The sequence below is a fragment of the Ovis canadensis genome, chromosome 4, assembly GCF_042477335.2.
Source record: "Ovis canadensis isolate MfBH-ARS-UI-01 breed Bighorn chromosome 4, ARS-UI_OviCan_v2, whole genome shotgun sequence".
Classification (NCBI taxonomy): domain Eukaryota; kingdom Metazoa; phylum Chordata; class Mammalia; order Artiodactyla; family Bovidae; genus Ovis; species Ovis canadensis.
This window is the reverse complement of record NC_091248.1, coordinates 101,747,895-101,768,936: the sequence shown is the minus strand read 5'-3', so window position 1 is coordinate 101,768,936 and position 21,042 is coordinate 101,747,895. Positions and strand designations below refer to the sequence as shown.

Below are 21,042 nucleotides of genomic sequence, written 5' to 3'. Positions count from 1 at the left end.
AAAACCCCTGGGTTGGGAAGATCCCCTGGAGAAGGGCATGGCAACCCAGTCCAGTATTCTTGCCTGGAGAAACCCATGGACAGAGGAGCCTGGTGGGCTACAGTCCATAGGGTGTAAAGAGTCAGACACAACTGAAGTGACCTAGCATGCAACCTGTAAAATAAGGATAATTGTACCATCTACCTGAAAGGATTAAGTAAAATAATGTGCAAAAAGTCTTTAGAACAGCACATAGAAACTATTCCACTCATGTTGGATATTACTATTCTTAAAACATCTAAAACTAACATTGTAGGATTTGTGTGAATTTTGACTCATTTTTGTGTTGCTGATAATGATTCATTTTTTACTTTTGTACAGCAAGAGATTTTCATATACCTTGACTTTTCCACACAACCCTGGAGGGGGCTAGGGCAAGTATCGTTACTGCCAATATGCAGATATGGAAATGGAAATCCATCCAGGAACTGATTTGCCCATGAGCACTCAAGTCTCACCAAGTTCAAAAGCTCAGTACTCTTCCAGTTTTAGAGATAGTCTTGCTTGCCGCTGTTTCCAACTTCACTGAGTAAACAAACATGGCTTTCAGAGTATTGTCAGCCACAAATATCGTTCTCACCATACAAGATTTATTTATTGTTAGATTTTGATAGACATAGTGTGGCTGAAGAACTGCAATCAAGTTTTATTTTCAGTTCAGTTCAGTTCAGTCGCTTAGTCGTGTCCGACTCTTTGCGACCCCATGAATCGCAGCACGCCAGGCTTCCCTGCCCATCACCAACTCCCGGAGTTCACTCAGACTCACGTCCATCGAGTCAGTGATGCCATCCAGACATCTCATTCTCTGTCATCCCCTTTTCCTCCTGCCCTCAATCCCTCCCAGCATCAGAGTCTTTTCCAATGAATCAACTCTTCGCATGAGGTGGCCAAAGTACTGGAGTTTCAGCTTTAGCATCATTCCCTCCAAAGAAATCCCAGGGCTGATCTCCTTCAGAATGGACTGGTTGGATCTCCTTGCAGTCCAAGGGACTCTCAAGAGTCTTCTCCAACACCACAGTTCAAAAGCGCTTCCCTCTTAATTAAGTTAAACGTTGCTTTCTGCCCCTGCTATCTCATTTACACTAATTAGTGGCTTAGCTTTAGGGCCAAGACTTCTGATTGGTGCCCTACAGATGAATGCGTTTCTGAAAAGGGTTTTCCCCTCCCTGGTGGTGCCCCTCATGCTGAGGAGCCTCGGCCACCCCCAAGAAATGTGTAGGTAGGAAATTATACAGCCTCTCTTCTTACTACCAACCCAGAGTGGGAGGACTGCCACCCACAGGGGTGGCAAAAAGCAGAAGGGGACAGACAGGTAGTAGAACTGACCCTGTGTTCTCAAGGTAACAGCCTCCCTGCAACCCTTGTTTTTCATTTTCAAAGACAGTAGCTACTTAAAGCTTTCTCAGCTAATCATTAGAACAATCAGTATCCATCACAGATGGTCTTATGTTCAACAGGAATAACATTATCAGAAATACAGTTTGAAACATAAGATATATTCATCTGTAAAACATAATGAAAATTTCAAGTTGATAGCAAAGTCTTGCCAACCTGAAGCTGTTTTGTGTGTGTGTGTGTGTTTTGTTTTTAAGAAAATGATATTCCATTGTGTTCCATTCTCTATCATGGCTCTGTCTTCCAAGTTAACTTTTTAAAGAGCTTTGGAAATTTTTCTGAGTCTTGAGACAATCGTGACCAAACATGACTGTTATTTTCTTAATTTGAACCTTTCACAAAGCTATTGGTTGTGAACTGGAAGTGAGACTTTGAAAATGTTTCTCTTTGCAGTACTGCATTTTTCCTAGCATTTCTATCATGATGTAGTCAGAGGAAAGAATCCAATTCTTCTTATCTGTGTCACTAACACAGCTCTAAAAGATAGAAGCAAAATATATAAACAATGAAATTGTGTCTGCTACTTTTTGTTGCATGTATATTATTGTCATAAACTCATTCTAAGAGAAATTTAAATTTTAAAAATTCAAATATAATATTTTCAAAGAGCAATAGCTTGATGTACATAGAATATATGGCTTCCAACAGATTTTTACATTCATATATTTGTAACAGCAAAGTCAAATTTATATGCATGGAGTCAACCATTAAAATGTCCCTAACACTAGAGTCCGTTATTTGTACTGCACCACCCTTTTTCTTTACCTACTGTTTTCTTCAGTTTCCACCTACTAATATGTTACACAATAATATTTTTATAAATATATTGAACATTATTATTGTGGCAAAAGTTTATAAGAAAATACTCAATATGTCAATATCTTATAATCTACTTTTTTTGGTTTATGGTTTGGCTCTTTTTATTATAATTTATTTAATATAATAAATATATAATATATTTTATATTTATTATATAATAAATATTTGCATTTAATATAATAAATTCAAATTTATTATAATTTGAATTTATATTGGAAGAAATTAATGGAGTTTTGCAACCACAAATCTCACATGTTCTTAGAAAGTTCTTCAAAATAAATATGGACTTCTCTGAGTATAGTACGATGAAACTTTTTCTAAGGTTATTTTTAATTGAATAACAAAAATATCTGTATCACACAAATGCATGTGATAGTTTTATAGTTACTTGGTTAAAAACTTATAGTGCTATCAAAAGCTACATTTAAAAAGGGGAGGGGGGAAGACCTGAGAGACATTTCACTAAAAACAGTATAAAGAGAGCCCTAAAACATATGAGAAATGTTAAATTCATCTAAAATTAGAAAAATTCAGATTAAAACAAAGCTGAGAAAAAGCCAGAAAACCTCGCATTATTTTTTGTGTGATTATTCTCTGGTGGCTCAAACAGTAAAGAATCTACCTGCAATGCAGGAGACCTGGGTTGATCCCTGGATCAGGAAGATCCCCTGGAGAGGGGAATGGCAGCCCACTCCAGTATTCTTCCCTGGAGAATTCCATGGACAGAGGAGCCTGGTGGGCTACAGGCCAGGGGTCACAAAGAGTCAGACACAATCGAGTGACTAACACATGCACGTAATGAGAATACTAAAAATAAGATATACCTTCTAAGCAAAATGTCAAGTCTACAATACAGTGTTGTAGGTACTGTGCTGGGAGTGGACCTCTAGGATGTGTTCACCTTATAAAATGGAATCTCTGCACCACCACCACCACGCTTTCCTTTTACACCTTTTGCTGTTAGTCCACTCTCTGAAATGACCATTCCACTCTCTGCTCCTATGAAATTGACTATTTTAGATTCCTCATATAAATCATAAAGTATGATTATGTAAAGTATTTGTCCTTCTTTGTCTGGCTTATTTTACTTGTTCTCCAGGTTCAATCATGTTGCTACAAATGGCACAATTGCCTTTTAAAGGTGAAAATTATTTTATTGTGTGTGCATATGATATTTTGTTTTCCAGTCACTCATTTGTGGGCTTTTGTTATTGTTGTTCAGTCACTAAGTCGTGTCCAACTCTCTGTGACCCCATGGACCTCAGCACCCCAGGCTTCCCTGTCCTTCACCATCTCCTGGAGTTTGTTCAGACTCATGTCCATTGAGTCAGTGATGCCATCCAACCATCTCATCCTCTGTCACCCCCTTCTGCTCCTGACTTCCATCTTTCCCAGCATCAGGGGCTTTTCTGATGAGTCCGCTCTTCATATCAGGTGGCCAAAGTATTGGAGCTTCAACTTCAGTGTCAGTCCTTCCAATGGATACTCAGGATTGATTTCTTTTAGGGTTGACTGGTTTCATCTCCCTGCAGTCCAGTGGACTCTCAAAGAGTCTTCTCCAGCACCACAATTTGACTGTAAAATTTATTCAATGCTCAGCTTTCTTTATGGTCCAACTCTCACATCCATGCACAACTACTGGAAAAAACATAGCTTTGACTATACAGACCTTTGTCAGCAAAGTGATGGCTCACTTCTGTGTCTTGCATGCGTGTTCAGTCACTTCAGTTGTGTCCAACTCTTTTCATCCCTAAGGACTGTAGCCCACCAGGCTGCTCTGTCCATGGGGATTCTCCAGGCAAGAATACCAGAGTGAGTTGCCATGCCCTCTGTGTCTTAGCTACTGTGAATAATATTTCATTGACTGTGGCAGTATAAATACCTCTTTGAGATTCTTATTTCAATTCCTTTAGAAATATACCCAGAGATGGGATTGATGGGTCATATGAGAGTTCTAGTTTTAATTTTTGAAGGAACTTTCATACTGTTTTCCATAGTGGCTGCACCAATTTATACTTCTATCAACAGTGTACAAGGGTTCTCTTTCCTCTACAACCTCAAAAAAACTTATCTTTTGCTTTTGTGAATAATAGCCACTCTAACAGGTGTGAAGTAATATCTCATTCTGGTTTTGATTTGCATTTGAAAATCAAATGATGATTAGTGATGTTGAGAACCTTTTCATATACCTGTTGACCATTTGTTGGTCTTCTTTGGAAAAATGTCCATTTGGTCCTATGTCCATGTTTTAGTCATGTTATTTATTTTTTGTTTTGTTTTGTTTTTGCTTTGAGTTGTAGGAGTGTATTATATATTTTAGCCCTTTATCCTGTATATGGCCTACAAAATATTTCCTCTCATTCCCTTGTTGATTGTTTTCTTTGCTGTTCATTAAGTTTTTAGTTTGATGATTTGCTTGTTTTTGCTTATGTTGCCTGTGCTTTTGGGGCATATCTGAGAAACCATTGCCAAGGCAAGGCTAAGAAGCTTTTTCTCTGTTTTCTCCCAGGAGTTTCATAGTTTCATGTCTTACGTTTAAGTATTTAATGCTTTTTGAGTTGATTTTTGTATATGGTCCAAAACAATAGTCCAGCTTGATTATTTTGCTTGTGAATATCCAGTTTTCCTGGCACTGTTTATTGAAGGGACTTTCCTCATTTTATATTCCTCAAGAATATAACCTTTTAGAAGGTTAGTTGATCATATATGTGTGGGTTCGTTTCTGGGATCAGTATTATGTGTCATTGGTCTGGGTGTCTGTATTGATGTCGGTGCAAGATTGATTTAATTACCACAGCTTAGTAATATACCTATTTTGATATCAGAAATTGTGGTGTCTTCAGCTTTGTTCTTAAGATTATTTTAGCTATCTGAGGTCATTTGTGATTCCATATGAGTTTTAGAATTTTTTTTCCTATTCCTGTAAAAAAAAGTTCAATGGAATTTTGATAGGTTTTGTGTTGAAACAGTAGATTGTTTGGGGTAATATGGGCATTTTAACAATATAAACTCTTCCAATCCATGACACTGGATAGTTTTCATTTATTTGCAACTGCTTTAGTTTCTTTCATCAGTGTTTTATGATTTGTAGTTTACAAATCTTTTACCTGTTTGGTTAGGTTTATTTCTAGGAATTCTTACTCTGTTGTTTCTTAATTTCTAATTTGTTTTTCAGATTGTTATTAGTGTGTACAGAAATGCACATGATTTTTGTATGTTGATTTTTATATCCCACATGTGTGCATGCATGCTCATTTGCTCAGTCATGTTTGAGTCTTTGCAACCCTATGGACTATAGCGCACCAGGCTTCTCAGTCCATGGGATATTTCAGGCAAGAATATTAGAGTGGGTTGCCATGCCGTCCTCCAGGGTGTCTTTCCAACCATTTGCATGCTTATATATTCATAATTATCCTAGTTTTCTGGCGAATTGACCCTTTCCCATTAGGTAATGACCTTTTTTGTTCCTTGTGGTAATTGTTAACATATGTAAGTATAGCCACTCCTGGTCACTTTTGACTATCATTTGCATGGAATATTTTTTTCTACCCCTTCAATTTCAGCCTGTGTGTGTCCTTAAATTTCAAGTGAGTTTCTCACAGGCAGCAATCTTATTGTTGTATCTTGTGGTTTTATCCATTCAGCCACTCTGTGTCTTTTGATTGAAGAGTTTAACACATTTACATTTTTTTTAATTTTTATTTTTACTTTATTTTACTTTACAATACTGCATTGGTTTTGCTATACATTGACATGAATCCACCATGGGTGTACATGAGTTCCCAAACATTTACATTTAAAATTATTGATAGATAAGACTTACCTTTCAGCTGAACTTCAGATCTTTTCACCATCTGTTTTAAACTTTTAACTCACAGTCACATACAAAACCCTGCAGTTTTACTTCCTGAATACACTTTATGTTATTGGTGTCAAATTTTACCTCTTCTGTACTAATATATATCCCTTAATAAATTTTTGTGGTTATGAAAGTGAAAGAGAAGCCGCTCTTTGCGACCCCATGGACTGTAGCCTACCAAGCTCCTCTGTCCATGGGATTTGCCAGGCAATAGTACTGGAGTGGATTGCCATTTCCTTTTATTATTAATACTTGCCTCTTTTGGATTTTATAGTACAGTTTAAAGTTATTTATGCACCAGCATTACAGTATTATTTGTCTATATATTTACCCTTACAAGTGATATTTATACTTTCATACATATTTATGTTAGATTTAGCATCCTTTGTTTCAACTTGGAGAATTTTCTTTCACACTTTCCTACAAGGCAGGTTTAGTGGTGATGAACTCGCTAAGTCTGGGAAAGTCTTTATCTCGCCTTCATTGTTAAAGGACTGTTTTGCTGTGTATGGTATTCTTGGTTAGCAGTTTTTCTTTAGCATTTTGGATATGTCTTACTACTCCCTCCAAACCTCCAGGGTTTCTGCTGAGATATCTGATAATATTAGCCTTATTTTTTTATATGATGAGTCATTTTTCTCTTGCTGCTTTCAAAATCCTCTATCTTTAATTTTTAACATTTTGTAATTATAATATGTCTCCCTATAAGTCAGCCCAGCTTGGATCTTTTGGGCTTCATCAGTTTGTATGTCCACTTCCCCAAATTTGGAAAGTTTTCAGTCATTATTTCCTTAAACAAGTTTTCTGTCTGTTTTTGTCTCTGGGACTCTAATAATACATATCAGATTGGTTCACTTGAAGATGTACCACAAATATCATAGGCTTTCTTCAGTCTTTTTTGTTCTTTTTTTTTTTTCATTCCTCTGACTAGATAATTTCAAATTATTTGTTTTCAAGTTCATTGCTTCACTCTTCTGCTTGATTAAGTCTGCTGTTGAAGCTACCCTTTAAACTTTTTGGTTATTGTATTCTTCAGCTCCAGATTAATAATTGGTTCCTTTTTATTGTTCTCTTTGTTGAACTTCTCATTTTTTCTTAAATTATTTTCCTGATTTCATTTAGTTATCTGTTTGGTTTTTTTCCTCTCTCTCGTAGCTCACTGAAGTGCTTTAAAACAGTTTTTGAACTTTTTTAGGAATTTTATAGGTCTCCATTTCTTTGAAATTGGCTATGGGAGCTTTATTTTGTTCTTTTGTTTGGTGTCCTGTTTCTAGATTCCTCATATTTCTTGTAGTCTTGCATTATTGTTGTGCATTTGAAGAAACTGTCACTTCCTTCTTTCTCTCCAGACTGACTTTAGCAAGGGAAGTCCCTCACCAGTCCGCCCAGCCAGATATTTTAGGTAGTCTGGTTGGTCAGATCCATAGGTGGGCTGGTTGGTGGTCCTGCTTCCAGTTTCCATGGACAGGTCACATTATTTTTGAGAACTTCCTAAAAAGTAAATATTCTTTTCACCCATCTAAACAGCAGAGAGTTTTTAGGTCCTATCTAGTGGGACCTAATTTACACTGGAGGAACAGGAAATCGCTCTCTCTGAATGTGTGTTTTGGTTTTAGACTCTTGATTCATAAAAAAGTACTACAAGTAAAATGTAATTTTTTAAATGTGAAACAATTTTATGGTTATATATTTAAATAGTAAGCAAATTTTGTATTGATAAATATGAAATCTAATATAGTTAAAATATAAAATGACATTTTATTTCTAAACATACATTAATTTAAAACATTTGAAAAATATGTAAAACAAAAATTCCTTGTATGTCTTACTTTATTCATAACTACTATGAATATTTTGGTGTATTTATTTCAATTCTTTTTCTCTATGACTAGAAATATTAAAATATTTGGTATCATATTCTACAATAATATTCTACAATTTCACTTTAATCACATTTTTACAGTATTTGTATATGTTTCTAACAAGTAATCAAGTTTACATTATTTCTTTATTTGTTTACAGGCATTTGCCTGGTGGCCTGATTTATTGGCAGAGCATGCAGAGAAATTTTGGGCTTTATTCACAGTAGATATGGATACAGCGCTTGAAGCACAACCACAAGACTCCTGGGACAGTTTTCCTCTTTTCCAACTGCTTAATAATTTCCTCAGAAATGACGGTAAGCATTTGCGTTTTAGTGTGTTAAATGAGGAAGAGGAGAGAATGTTGTGTGTGTGGGTGCATATTTACAGAGCTCTAGCACTTGCTCAACAGAGATCGACCCAGGTAACATATTTGCTCATTCCCCAGGAATATCTGGCTGGGGTCCACGGGAGACCAGCAACACTCTCATATTGTTCCACCGGCCCCCAGAGTTGCTCTTATGCCTACCCTCCGGCCTTCAGGAGTACTGATAACACAGGGACCTTCTCATTGTACCTTGTGAATCAGAAATCTTCAAAGATCAATATTTCTAAAGTACCTGAGAATGCTAACATCCCTGAAATACATCCTAGAAACTTATTATTCTAGATGTCCTGCCATATCAAGGCTTCTGCTTATCCACAGTGTGCTGATGTTTACAGAACAGATTTGGTTCTACAGATGATAGTAATGTTACCCTGTGGTATGGCTTGCTCTCTCTCATTTAGAAATTAAAGAGAATATGAAGGTTCTCCACTGAGACATCTTTTTCCAATGCAGTAATAACTTGTATCATGATTCTTGTCCGTGGTCTTCTAGCAGATTGTATAGACATAGGTTTTCATCCGAATTTTTGGAGGTGTTTCTTAGCATATAGTTTCCTGTGGGCCTTTCCTATGATGATTTTTTTAGATGCAGACACAGAGAACAGACTTGTGGACACAGGAGGGCAAGGAGAGGGTGGGAAGAATTGAGAGAGTAGCATTGATATACCTACACACTAAGTGTAAAATAGGTAGCTAGTGGGAAGCTGCTCTGTAGCACAAGGAGCTCAGCTTGGTGCTCTGTGATGACCTACAGGGGTAGGAGGGAGGCTCAACAGACAGGTTGTATATGTATACATATTATCTGATTCACTTTTCTGTACAGCAGAAACTAATACGATGTTACAAAGCAATTATACTCCAATTAGAAAATTTAATTTTTTTTTTATTTCCCTTCAACTTAAGTTTGGTTTCTACTGACAGCCTTTGCTTCAACATTCGTAGTGGTCTTGGGGTCACTAATTCCCTATTCTAGAACATTCCTCTCACTATAAGGCAGGTTGAACTCTGTGTCCTCCTAACCTCCGGTTCTGACTTATTCTGTTAGGTCAGTGGAATGTCCTTCTTTTGTTACATATGTTCTTTCTCTAGCCATTATTCCCAGTCATTTAACTCTTAGCATTTTCATGCCCATTACCATTCTTACCAGCTTCCTCTCAAAAGACCTCACTCCATTTTTCAGTATTGCTCTGGAGTGTGGTGCCTAGTAGAACGCAGTGCCCACAACATGACTTGAGTAGCCCAGGCCCCAAGAAGAGCTGCCCGTCTTCTGCCTTGTCTTTCTGCAGCTCATGACTGCCCTCTCTTTCCCAGGAACTTAGTCACACTGGTGATACAGTTCACACTTGCTGTCTTTGAAAACTCCAGATCTTTTTCCTTCTCTCTTTCCAGGATATCACAACTCTCTATTTCTAGGTTTAAACTTAAATCTTTTTTTGGACTTTTATCTTTTTTTTTTAATTACTCTATTGATTTTGTTCATCACTCTAGTCCATCATTTCTTACCTTCCTTTGATTATTCATCCCTTTGAGTCTATGCTAAAACTACAGCTCTTTTATTGGGAAAAAACATCTACATAGATATGAAATTGTGTGTAATATTGGACTCCCCATGGACATCTGTATTTTGGATATCAGGGTAAGAACCTTTGTTTTAGTAACTGGGGCATCATGTGGTAGTAATTAATAACATGGGCTTTAGTGCCCAAGAGATTCACATCTGTCTCTGCTAGTTGCTACCTGACCTTTGACAATTGCTTAATCTTGGTAAACTGTAAGTTCTTTATCTATAAAATAAAGAAATAATATTATGTACAGTGTCATTGGTGGTGAGGATTAAAGAAGGCAATAGCTCATGTATAATGAATGCTAAATAAATATTTTAGATATTAATCAGTTAAAATTTCAATCATGATTCCTTTAGCCATCTTATTCATTCTCTTATCCAATTTAATTTCCAAAAACGTCTTATTAATAAGTCAAAGAACTAAGCTACAATTCCTACTTCAGTTTCAGCAGCAATGTCTGCCCTTAGAAGTTGCTACCCCCACAGTTATCCAAATGTGAATCATTTATTCTGCAAATTGTCTTCAGCCAGTTTTTAAGTTCTAATTTAGTTCCCTCCTGCCAGCTAGCAGACTTCAAGTGACCTTCTTCTTTCCCAGCCTCTTATCATCATTTTTTTCTGCTAAGAAATGACAAGTCAGGCTTAATATTGTCTTATGATAAATATATAGCAAAAAACCTGCTGCCAAAAATGAATGTATTATACATTAAGTCCCTAAATGAAAATAAATAAGTATAGGATTAGTTCTAACATTGCTTTTTTCCGCTTGTGTGAAAATTCAAGAATCAACCATATTAAAATTTATTAGAGGGTTGTTTTAAGATGAAAGTACTTATTAATGCTCACAGTAAAGATGATTTAACTTATTCAATATATTGCAATTTATTTATAGAGAAAACAAAATATGTTGTAGATTTCTTAGAAATTTTCTTGGGGAACCTCTACTATAATGCCAGTAAATTAACATCTTTTAAATTTTATTTTTAAGATCTCTTAACATGTCCAAAAACAAAACACTAAAAAAGAGAAAAATTGATTTTTAAAAGAGAAATGTGATTTTTAACCAAATGTTTAATTCAAAAGAATGTCATATCCCTCTCCTGTTTAAACCATTTATGTAATATTGGCTACTATCAAATGCATAACATAGTGTGTTTTGTCATTTTTGTACATGTTACTTAATCACACAGAAGCACTTATTAATGATTTCTTTTGAGTGCTGTCCGTTTGGGGGGCAAGTCTAGATCTAGGTTTGATTTTGCAGTGATTAACATATTTTAGAAAGCATCAATTATTTCAGAGAAAAACAGCTCCTTTGTGTAGTCAGGTAGATAGAAAAGTTCCCCTGTGCCGTAATTTCCTTTTGGTATTGGGAAAACGATGTGGTCTGGAGAATTGAAATAGAACACAGGAACTTTCAACTCAAACTCACAAGTTATCATCCAAAGCCAAGACCGCTTAGTATTAATATCTCACACGACTGAAGCGACTTAGCAGCAGCAGCAACTGCTAAGACAAATTTTTTTGCTTGTAGTATAGTAATGAAGAATATTATAATAATGAAGATTATTGTCAATAATTATGTGTTTGTTTTATTAAATTCCTGAAATGTTCAGATGGTCGTTCAGTGAATTCAGTTCAAATGTTAAATGTCAACCTAAAGCTGCCCCCAAATTGTCCTTTTGGAAAGCTTATGGGAAAACATAAAATTTCTACCCTTTTACCACCGCATCCCCAAAGAAAAATTCTTATATCACTGCCATGGTATGACAGTTTTTACCATATTGACCCAATTAGAGTTATAGTCCAAATTCTAATTAATTTCAACCTTAACTAGTCAGGGGTAAAATAGGAACAGATTGCTCTGAACTGTCCAGTCTTGTTAGGTGAGATAATTTGTTGAAGAGCAGTGCTTGCTGTTACCCCAGAGAAGGCAATGGCACCCCACTCCAGTACTCTTGCCTGGAAAATCCCATGGACGGAGGAGCCTGGTAGGCTGTGGTGCATGGGGTCACTAAGAGTCAGACACGACTGAGTGACTTCACTTTCCCTTTTCACTTTCATGCACTGGAGAAAGAAATGGCAGCCCACTCCAGCGTTCTTGCCTGGAAAATCCCAGGGATGGGGGAGCCTGGTAGGCTGCCGTCTATGGGGTTGCACGGAGTTGGACATGACTGAAGCAAATTAGCAGCAGCAGCAGCAGCAGCAGCTGTTACCCCACACGTAGCATACCACTAATTATACAGAAATTTTAAATGGTTGTGATTTATTATTAATGATGTCACATACTTATGTCTTCTTTTCCAAAATAAAAATTACCAACATGCCTCTAACAGAGATATTAGTTAGAATTTGTGCTTTATTTGTGCTTGGAAGCTTTCTAGCTGAGTTGTCTTTGTTTTTTAATGAATAATTTAGCTGTTCACACTGGATATTTACCATCTTTATTTTGTGAAAACATTTATGCTTTTATATTTTAAAATAAGTGTTTGTCTTTAGGGGAGTGGAGAGGATCTTAGGCAAACATCTTCATTTCCTATCTAGGAGGCGAGGTACCTGGGAGGTGAGGTACCTCAGCTAGGGCTTGCTGACAGGAAACCAGTACAGCAGTGAGTTGGAGCCTGACCACTTCATCTACAATAACAAATGCAATTCTGGGGACATTAGAAAATAAGATAATACTTTTAAAGATAGTAGATTCTTGAAGCTTTTGAAAGTGAAAGTGTTAGTCGCTCAGTCATGGCTGACTCTTCGTGACCCCATGGACTATAGCCCACCAGGTTCCTCTGTCCATGGAATTCTCCAGGCAAGAATACCAGAGTAGGTTGCCATTTCCTTCTCCAGGGTATCTTCCTGACCCAGGGATTGAACCAGGGTGTCCTGCATCACAGGCACATTCTTTACCCTCTGTGCCACCAGGGAAGCCCATTTAAACTTATATTCCTGCCTAATAAAATGTTTATCAGCACCTTAAGTTATAGAAGTAGAAGTAGGTTGGTTAAAGCATGCAGAAAGGACCAGATAAAGTGTTGACTTAGCATGTACACTGTAAAACATCCATGACAAGAATTCCAGGGACTGAACAAATTAGAGGGGAAAGAGATTCAAGATAGCAAATTCAGTTGCTGTTTTAAGGAGGGGAAGCAAAGAATTGTGTCTGGGCTAGGTGTGTTTCCTTCCAGTTGTGCATGATTAGGGGAAGTCTTAGACTCGAGAATCCTTAGAGATGCAACGTGATTTTCCTCAAGGGAAGAGTACCAGCTGCACCACAATTTTAGCTACTGTCCCCAATCTCCTGCCCCTCACAGGCTCATCCACTGGCTCCCAGAGCAGAACTGATAAAGAAAACAAACTTGGGCTCCTTCATTTCTGTCCAAAAAAGACTGAACTCCTGCTTGCCTCTTCACCCTGCCTCCATCCATCCTGATGCACTCTCCCCAACTAAAGCCTTAATTAGATGGATAATCACTTTAAATGGTATCTAAGGAAACAGTTTTGAAAAAGAGATGTATTAAAATTAGTGAAAATAAATGTTTTCATAATGAAGCAATTAGCATGATAGTTGAATGATCTTGAATGACTGTGAAGCTGGTACAAATAGACTCTACCCCTGTGTGCTATTTTCCACAATTGTCCTGTGGATAATAGGTAGGGCTAGTGACTGCCTCTGACAAATGAAAGCCGTCTGCAAATAGCACAGATCATTCCTCTCAGGACTACCGAAAGGCAAACCCTTGGAGCTAGTCACCTTTTAATCTGTGGATATGCTAGCAAGTGGCAAATGACCATTCTACTGGGAACTGATTCCCGGGTGAAAAATACCATGGCGCTTCTTCTTTAATTAACAGCCTGTTTCCCATTGCTAGCACATTAAAGCCATCCCAAAGAACACCCGTGCCTGTGTAATCAGTGTCACAGCGTCTCTGCCTAAACGAATAATAAATGTTCAGGTTCTACACTAAGTGAAAACCTATTCTCCAAACTTTCACCTTCATAAAGATGGGCTCATAAAAATCGAAAAAAGAAAAATTGGAATGTGGTCTCATGAGGATAAAAAGGCTAGTGTTAATAATTAACAAGGAGAGTGAAGTGGAGTCAAATTAGCCATAATAGAGCCCAGAGTGACTGGCAAAGTCACCTCTCATTATCAAAAAACTCATTAAGAAATGAAGAGGTGGAAATCCCGCTGGGTTATTCTCACACTTCGGCTGTATCAGAGATTATTTTTCAGATTTCTTTCAAATGAAGAACTGTTAGGTCACCATATTGTATATTAGGTTAATCTTCAAGCTTTGAAATATGGAGGGCTGGCACCTGCATGTCATTCTTCCTTCAGTGCTTAAATGAGCTGTATGTCTGAAATTCACAAATTAGTGTTTACAGATAGATCTGTACATGCATCTACTAGGAACAGTTGAATGTAACTTCTAGATTATAGCGGGGCTGTGTGCCCACTTAGATTTATAACGCTCTTACAGACTATGAAATGACCACTAAAATGCGTAAATGACTCCGATCCCAAAGTTGATTAAATTCAAAATTGTGTGTCACAACTTGTTTTACCCACCAGTGTAGTAAAAGGAAGGTAAATTCAGTGACTCACTAGCTTTGTTTATATTGAATTCTTCTCTAGAATCTTTACTCCATGTAGACATTAAATTTTACTCTATTTGTATATTTTCTTAGAAGTAACTGCCATACTCAACTGTTTCCATTATCAGGACGGTATTGAGGGACATAACCCAAAAGATCAGAAGGTTGCGTGTAACTGGAGTAAAATTCCAGACTTTCCCATCTGGCTTTAATACTGATCTCATGAAAGGCAGCATGAGAATTGCTAGACCACAAGACTTTCTGTTTATTTTTGCCTTAAGCCTTGCTGAATGCTCCCAGGTGGCTCTGTGGTAAAGAATCTGCCTGCCAATCGAGAGGCACCAATTCAATCCCTGCGTCAGGAAGATCCCCTGAAGAAAGAGATGGCAACCCACTCCGGTATTCTTTTCTGGAAAATCCCTCGGATGGAGGAGCCTGGCAGGCTACAGTCCATGGGGTCCCAAAAGAGCTGGACATGACTGAGGACTAAAATAGAAGTTGCTGAATGATTATATTAGTTTGTTTTTCCCTAAGTTAATTCTTCAAGAAACAGGGTCTGAATGCCCATGATTTACCAACTCTTAGTCACCTTCAGTTCAGTTCAGTTTAGTTCAGTCGCTCAGTCGTGTCCGACTCTTTGCGACCCCATGAATTGCAGCACGCCAGGCCTCCCTGTCCATCACCATCTCCCAGAGTTCACTCAGACTCACGTCCATCGAGTCCATGATGCCATCCAGCCATCTGTCGTCCCCTTCTCCTCCTGCCCCCAATCCCTCCCAGCATCGAAGTCTTTTCCAATGAGTCAACTCTTCACATGAGATGGCCAAAGTACTGGAGCTTCAGCTTTAGCATCATTCCTTCCAAAGACATCCCAGGGCTGATCTCCTTCAGAATGGACTGGTTGGATCTCCTTGCAGTCCAAGGGACTCTCAAGAGTCTTCTCCAACACCACAGTTCAAAAGCATCAATTCTTCGGTGCTCAGCCTTCTTCACAGTCCAACTCTCACATCCATACTTGACCACAGGAAAAACCATAGCATTGACTAGATGGACCTTAGTCGGCAAAGTAATGTCTCTGCTTTTGAATATACTATCTAGATTGGTCATAACTTTTCTTCCAAGAAGTAAGCATTTTTTAATTTCATGGCTGCAATCACCATCTGCAGTGATTTTGGAGCCCAAAAAGATAAAGTCTGATACTGTTTCCACTGTTTCCCCATCTATTTCCCATGAAGTAATGGGACTGGATGCCATTACTGATACATAAAAACAATCCCTACCCTTGAAAAGGATATAATCTAATGGAGATGGGCATATACTACTATGCCCATCCATGGGCACTACTATGGGCACTGCTAACTATAATGCAACAGATTATAAAGCTGCAATTCAATTATATGTACTATGTGCTGTGACATTTTTAATTATAGTTTTAAACTTGGATTTGTTGCTCCCCAAATTATAAACTTTATAACATCAATGCTCTCACTCCTTCTAACCTCCTATCTTGAGGGAATAGAAACTTTTTAACAAGTGCTCTGGCCTACTCTGGTGGGCTAGTGGCTAAGACTCTGTACTCCTAATACAGAGAACCCAGGTTTCATCCTTGGTCAGGGAACTAGAGCCCATGTGCTGTAACTAAAAGATACTGCCTGCCGCGACTAAGACCTGGTGCAGCCAAATAGACAAATAATATTTTTTTAAAGTGCACTGAGAGGAAAGGGAGGGTTGGGTGTGGTTTTAGGAGGTTCTCATTCCAATATAGTATAAATTAAATATTACCAAACCATATAAAATTGCTGATCATGTTTTTAGTTAATGGAGAATAAAACCTGAAGAGTTTTCTATTTTACTTAAACTTCAGTGGGATGCTCTCAGAGTTTCCTTTAGGGGTTGGATTTTTTTTGATACTTATTCAGTAAACACATATTTACTGAGTGGCTACTTAATGTCCCAGACTCTTGGTGGGTACTGTTCCTATATCTGAGTGGGGAGTATGTTTGATTTGCTTTTGTGTGTGTGTTTTCTTTTTACATAATGCTGTTTTAGGCTACAGTCCTCCTGGCTTTTCTCCTGAACTTCATATTCATACTTCTGTGATGGGGATCCCATTATATGCATCTGTCAACAGGGAGAAAGTGAAAGTGAAAGTTGCTTAGTCGAGTCCGACTCTTTGCGACCCCTTGGAATTCCATGGACTCCATGGAATTCTCCAGGCCAGCATACTGGAGTCGGTAGCCTTTCCCCTCTCCCTAAAGAAGATACATGAACCCTAAACACAATACACAAACTCTTTTATCTGCTTATTCTTAATTTTTCCAGTGATTATTGTCTTAGTAATTATTACTAAATGGATCAAGTTTAAATTCTCTGTTGAAATCTGACTGTTAAAAGCCTCTGACAAGTACTTTTGTAAATGTAAGACTCTTTGGGGTATGTAAATAATCAACAATAATTTATTATTGGGATTAATTCATTAATGATCAAAATAATTGTGCACATCTGCACCCCAGTTTACCTTTTATTTAAGCCTTTTACTTTTTTTGCAATTTCTAATTGTACCATTGGGCTTGATGTCATTGATGCTTCCCTATTTTTGACAAGGTGGTATTTGGAAAACATGGAATCTTTTGGAAAAAAAATACTTTTATCAACAAAGTAGATGCTGGTCCTCCACTTACGTTCTCATAACCACTATGTGAGAATCCTTCTGAGCAGTTCTTTCTACTTCCACACCTCTGGTATAAGGTCACAACATTCTTGAATGATGCCATGTTGAGAACCTGCCTCTTCCAATGAGCTGTGGCAGTGGATGCCTTGTAAATGCTTGATTTGGACAGGTGGCAGTCCCAAATCCTAACCCATCCTTATTACACCATATGGGGAAGATAGAAGCACTCATTCTAATGCCTGGGGCTATGTATTAAGAGGGCTTTTGACAGTGTCTGATAGGAGTGGGATGCAAACTGGCATATGGGCAACTGAGAAAAGGAGCATACATTTACATACACAAGTATAGTGTCGTCTGTATCCAAGGAGTCCTGCTTTTTGAAACCGAGTCCTCTCTCTATCTTTACCTTTCTACGTGTATTTTCTCTTCATTTCTTCTCATTTTTCCTCTTCCTTTCTCTCCTCCATCCCATCCCTCCCTTCATCCTTCCTTGCCTTTTACTAAAGAAGTAGTACTACCAATTGCCAATTTTCTAAAACTTTGGAACTTAGGTTTATAATTTGATATTTTTAATAAAATATAAGAAAGCTCAGCTAAAACATGAGCAAACTTTGGGCCAGAATTCAACACTTGTGACTGTACTTAGGAAATAAGGGAAATCTCCATTTTCTCCTAGTTCTGCAGGATGTAATAGTCTGCTGTCAAATCATAACTGAACAGAAGGAATACTCCCTTTGGTACATTCACTAAAATAAGAGACATAGAATTCCCTGGAGATCCAGTGGTTAGGATTCCAGGCTTCCATTGCTGGGACCCTGGGTTTGGTCACTGGTCAGGCAATTAAGATCCCACAAGCGTGCCCAAAGGAGTAATAATAATGAAAGGAGAGACACAAAATTGACATTTATATCCAGTAGAGGAGCTTGCCCAGGAGGTTTAGTGGTAAAGAATCTACCTGCCAAGCAGGAGACACATGTTCGATCCCTGAGTCGAGAATATCCCCTGGCGACGGAAATGGCAACCCACTCCAGTATTCTTGCCTGGAAAATCCTATAGACAGAGGAGCCTGGTGAGCTACAGTTCATGAAGTCACTTCAGTCGTGCCCTACTCTTTGTGACTGTATGGACTGTCGCCCGCCAAGCTCCTCTGTTCATGAGATTCTCCAGGCAAGAATACTGGAGTGGCTTGCCTTGGCCTCCTCCAGGGGATCTTCCCGACCCAGGGGTCGAACCTGTGTCTCCTCTAGCTACTGTATTGCCCGTGAATTCTCTGCTACTGAGCCACCAGGGGAAGCCCAGGCTACAGTCTATGGGGTCACAAAGAGCTGGACACAACTTAGTGACTAAACAACAATGACTATCCAGTAGAATTCTTAGCGGTCTAATATTGAACATGCTGGTCCAAAAATAGGATTTCTCATAAAAGTATTTAGTGCTGTATATTTTACACAAAATATGAAAAGATACATAGGCCTTGATACATTCTTATACAGAATAATAATGTAGTAACTATATATTAATCTTCATAGAGTATTCAAGTCATTCATTCAACTAAGATTTGAACGCTTGCTCTGAGACAGGGATTTTGTTGAGTACTAAGAATACAGACAAGGTCCCTTCTTCATGGACCTTGCACCCTTATAAGAAGAAAGATGAGTCATCAAGTACAGAAGTATAGCATGGACCACAGTAGAAGCCTGTGCAGGGTGAAGAAGAAACAGAGGAAACCAGTAATTTGGCAAAAGGACAACAGAATGAAGCATCTCAAGAGAGGCTTAGATGGGAAAGTGTCTACTTGAACTAAATCATCAGAATCACTATGGCTGGACCACAGGAAGTAAGGGAATCAGGTAACCAAAATTAGCCAAAGAGGTCATATTAAGACCTCATAGATGGCTTTCATTTCATACTAAGGCTTTTGAAGTTTGTGTTGAGGATCCATTTAAAAATTATAATCTTTAAGAGATACATTCTTTGTTTCATATTTTAGCACACCTCTCTGCTTGAGATTTTAAGAAGATGAATGGGCAGAAGGAAAATTAGATGCCTAAGACCAGTTAGGAAATTATTGCTTTAGCCAAGATGGGAGATGAAAGGACTGGACCTAGGACAACAGCAGTGTTGATGAACAGAAGGATGAGATGTGCTTGTAAGATAGTAAGGATATTAATTATGCAAGTTCTCACTCCTAATTGGAGGTAGGAACTGAAGGAAAGACCTCTGGTACAACTTCCAGGTTGCTGGTATATTGATCAGGTGGGATGATCTCTGTTTTTATTCCTGGGATTGGAATAAGAGAAGAGAAGCAGGCTTGTTTAACAAGATAATGAATCCAGTGCTTATCAAGTATATCAAAAAAAAAAAAAAGAGAGAGCTCTTACTAGAAATAATCTGAGTCAACTGCTACTTAATCTTAGAATCATTATAACATGTAATAATATAATAATCGTGTGTGATTCTCCTTATGTGCTTCATTTTAACAAACTAAGCATGACTTAATAGCCAACATATCTAATCTCTAAATGTGCAATAAAGTAGCATTTGAATTAATGAGGTAAAGTGCTCATTTGTAGATGTAAAATTTGTTTCATAAAAGAGAGCTCTTGCCAGAAATACATTTGAGTCAACTGCTACTTAATCTTGGAATCATTGTAACATTTAATAGTAACTGAGCTGTGATTTTCCTTATGTGCATTTTCATCTTAACAAAGTATGACTGAATAGCCAACTTACCTAATCTCTAAATGTGTAGTAAAGTAGCATTTGAACTGACGAGGTAGACTGCTCATTTGCAGGTGAAAAGATTTGTTAACATTAGGCAGTATTTTGGCTTTGCTATAGTTCAAAATAATGATGATATTGAATAGTACCTATCAAGATGCAACTGCTGAAGAAGCAATCGGCTACCCACTCCAATATTCTTGGGCCTTCCTTGTGTCTCAGCTGGTAAAGAAACCACCTGCAATGTGGGAGACCTAGGTTAGATCCCTGGCTCGAGAAGATCCCCTGGAGAAGGGAATGGCTACCCACTCCAGTATTCTGACCTAGAGAATTCCATAGACTGTATAGTCCATGGAGTGGCAAAGAGTCGGACACGACTGAGCGACTTTCACTTTCATCAAGGTGCAAAGCCTAAGGTTCTTTATACTTTTTATTCAGAGGCCATATAAATGAAGGCTTAGGCACACAGTCTAGCTGTACAGCCATGTAAAATTGTCCATGAAATTGTCCGTTCAATGTGTATTATAAGCTCATTGAATATTTTCACAGTGTTAGTTCACTTTTATTTATTGAAATATAGTTGGTATAAAATATTATATATTACAGATGTGCAGGGCTTCCCAGGTGGTGCTAGCGGTAAAGAATGCGCCTGCCAGTGCAGGAGATGCAAGACACACAGGTTTGATCCCTGGGTCAGGAAGATCCCCTGGAGTAGAAAATGGCAACCCACTCCAGTATTCTTGCTTGGAAAAATTCCATGGACAGAGGAGTCTGGCAGGCTGGTCCATGGGGTCACAAAGAGTCAGACGTAACTGAGTGACTGAATACGTACACATATACATAGGTGTACCGTGTAGTGATTGAGAATTTTTAAATGTTACACTCCATTTATCTTTCCTGTGAAACGTGGGCTATATTTCCTGTGTTTTGCAAGGTATCTCTGGAGCATACCCTTTTATTTTTTATTGGAGGGTAATTGCTTTACAATGTTGTATTGTTTTCTACCGTACAATAGCAGGAAACAGCCATAAACGTACACATGTCCTTTCCCTCCTAAGCCTCCCTCCCAGACCCCCATCCTACCCCTCTAGGTCACCACAGAGCATCAGGCTGAGCTCCCCTTGCTAAACAA

At 38.0% G+C, this 21,042-nt stretch overlaps 1 protein-coding gene across 6 annotated transcripts in view; it reads left to right on the top strand.

Annotated features, from left to right (window-relative positions):
- The window catches only part of CADPS2 (calcium dependent secretion activator 2), a 567,905-nt gene that overhangs the window by 467,963 nt on the left and 78,900 nt on the right, over window positions 1-21,042 (top strand). For all 6 annotated transcript variants that reach the window (XM_069588282.1, XM_069588281.1, XM_069588283.1 and 3 more), the window contains exon 18: window positions 8,135-8,291. In XM_069588282.1, the coding sequence (XP_069444383.1) occupies window positions 8,135-8,291 (157 nt within the window). The remainder of the gene's footprint in view (window positions 1-8,134; window positions 8,292-21,042) is intronic.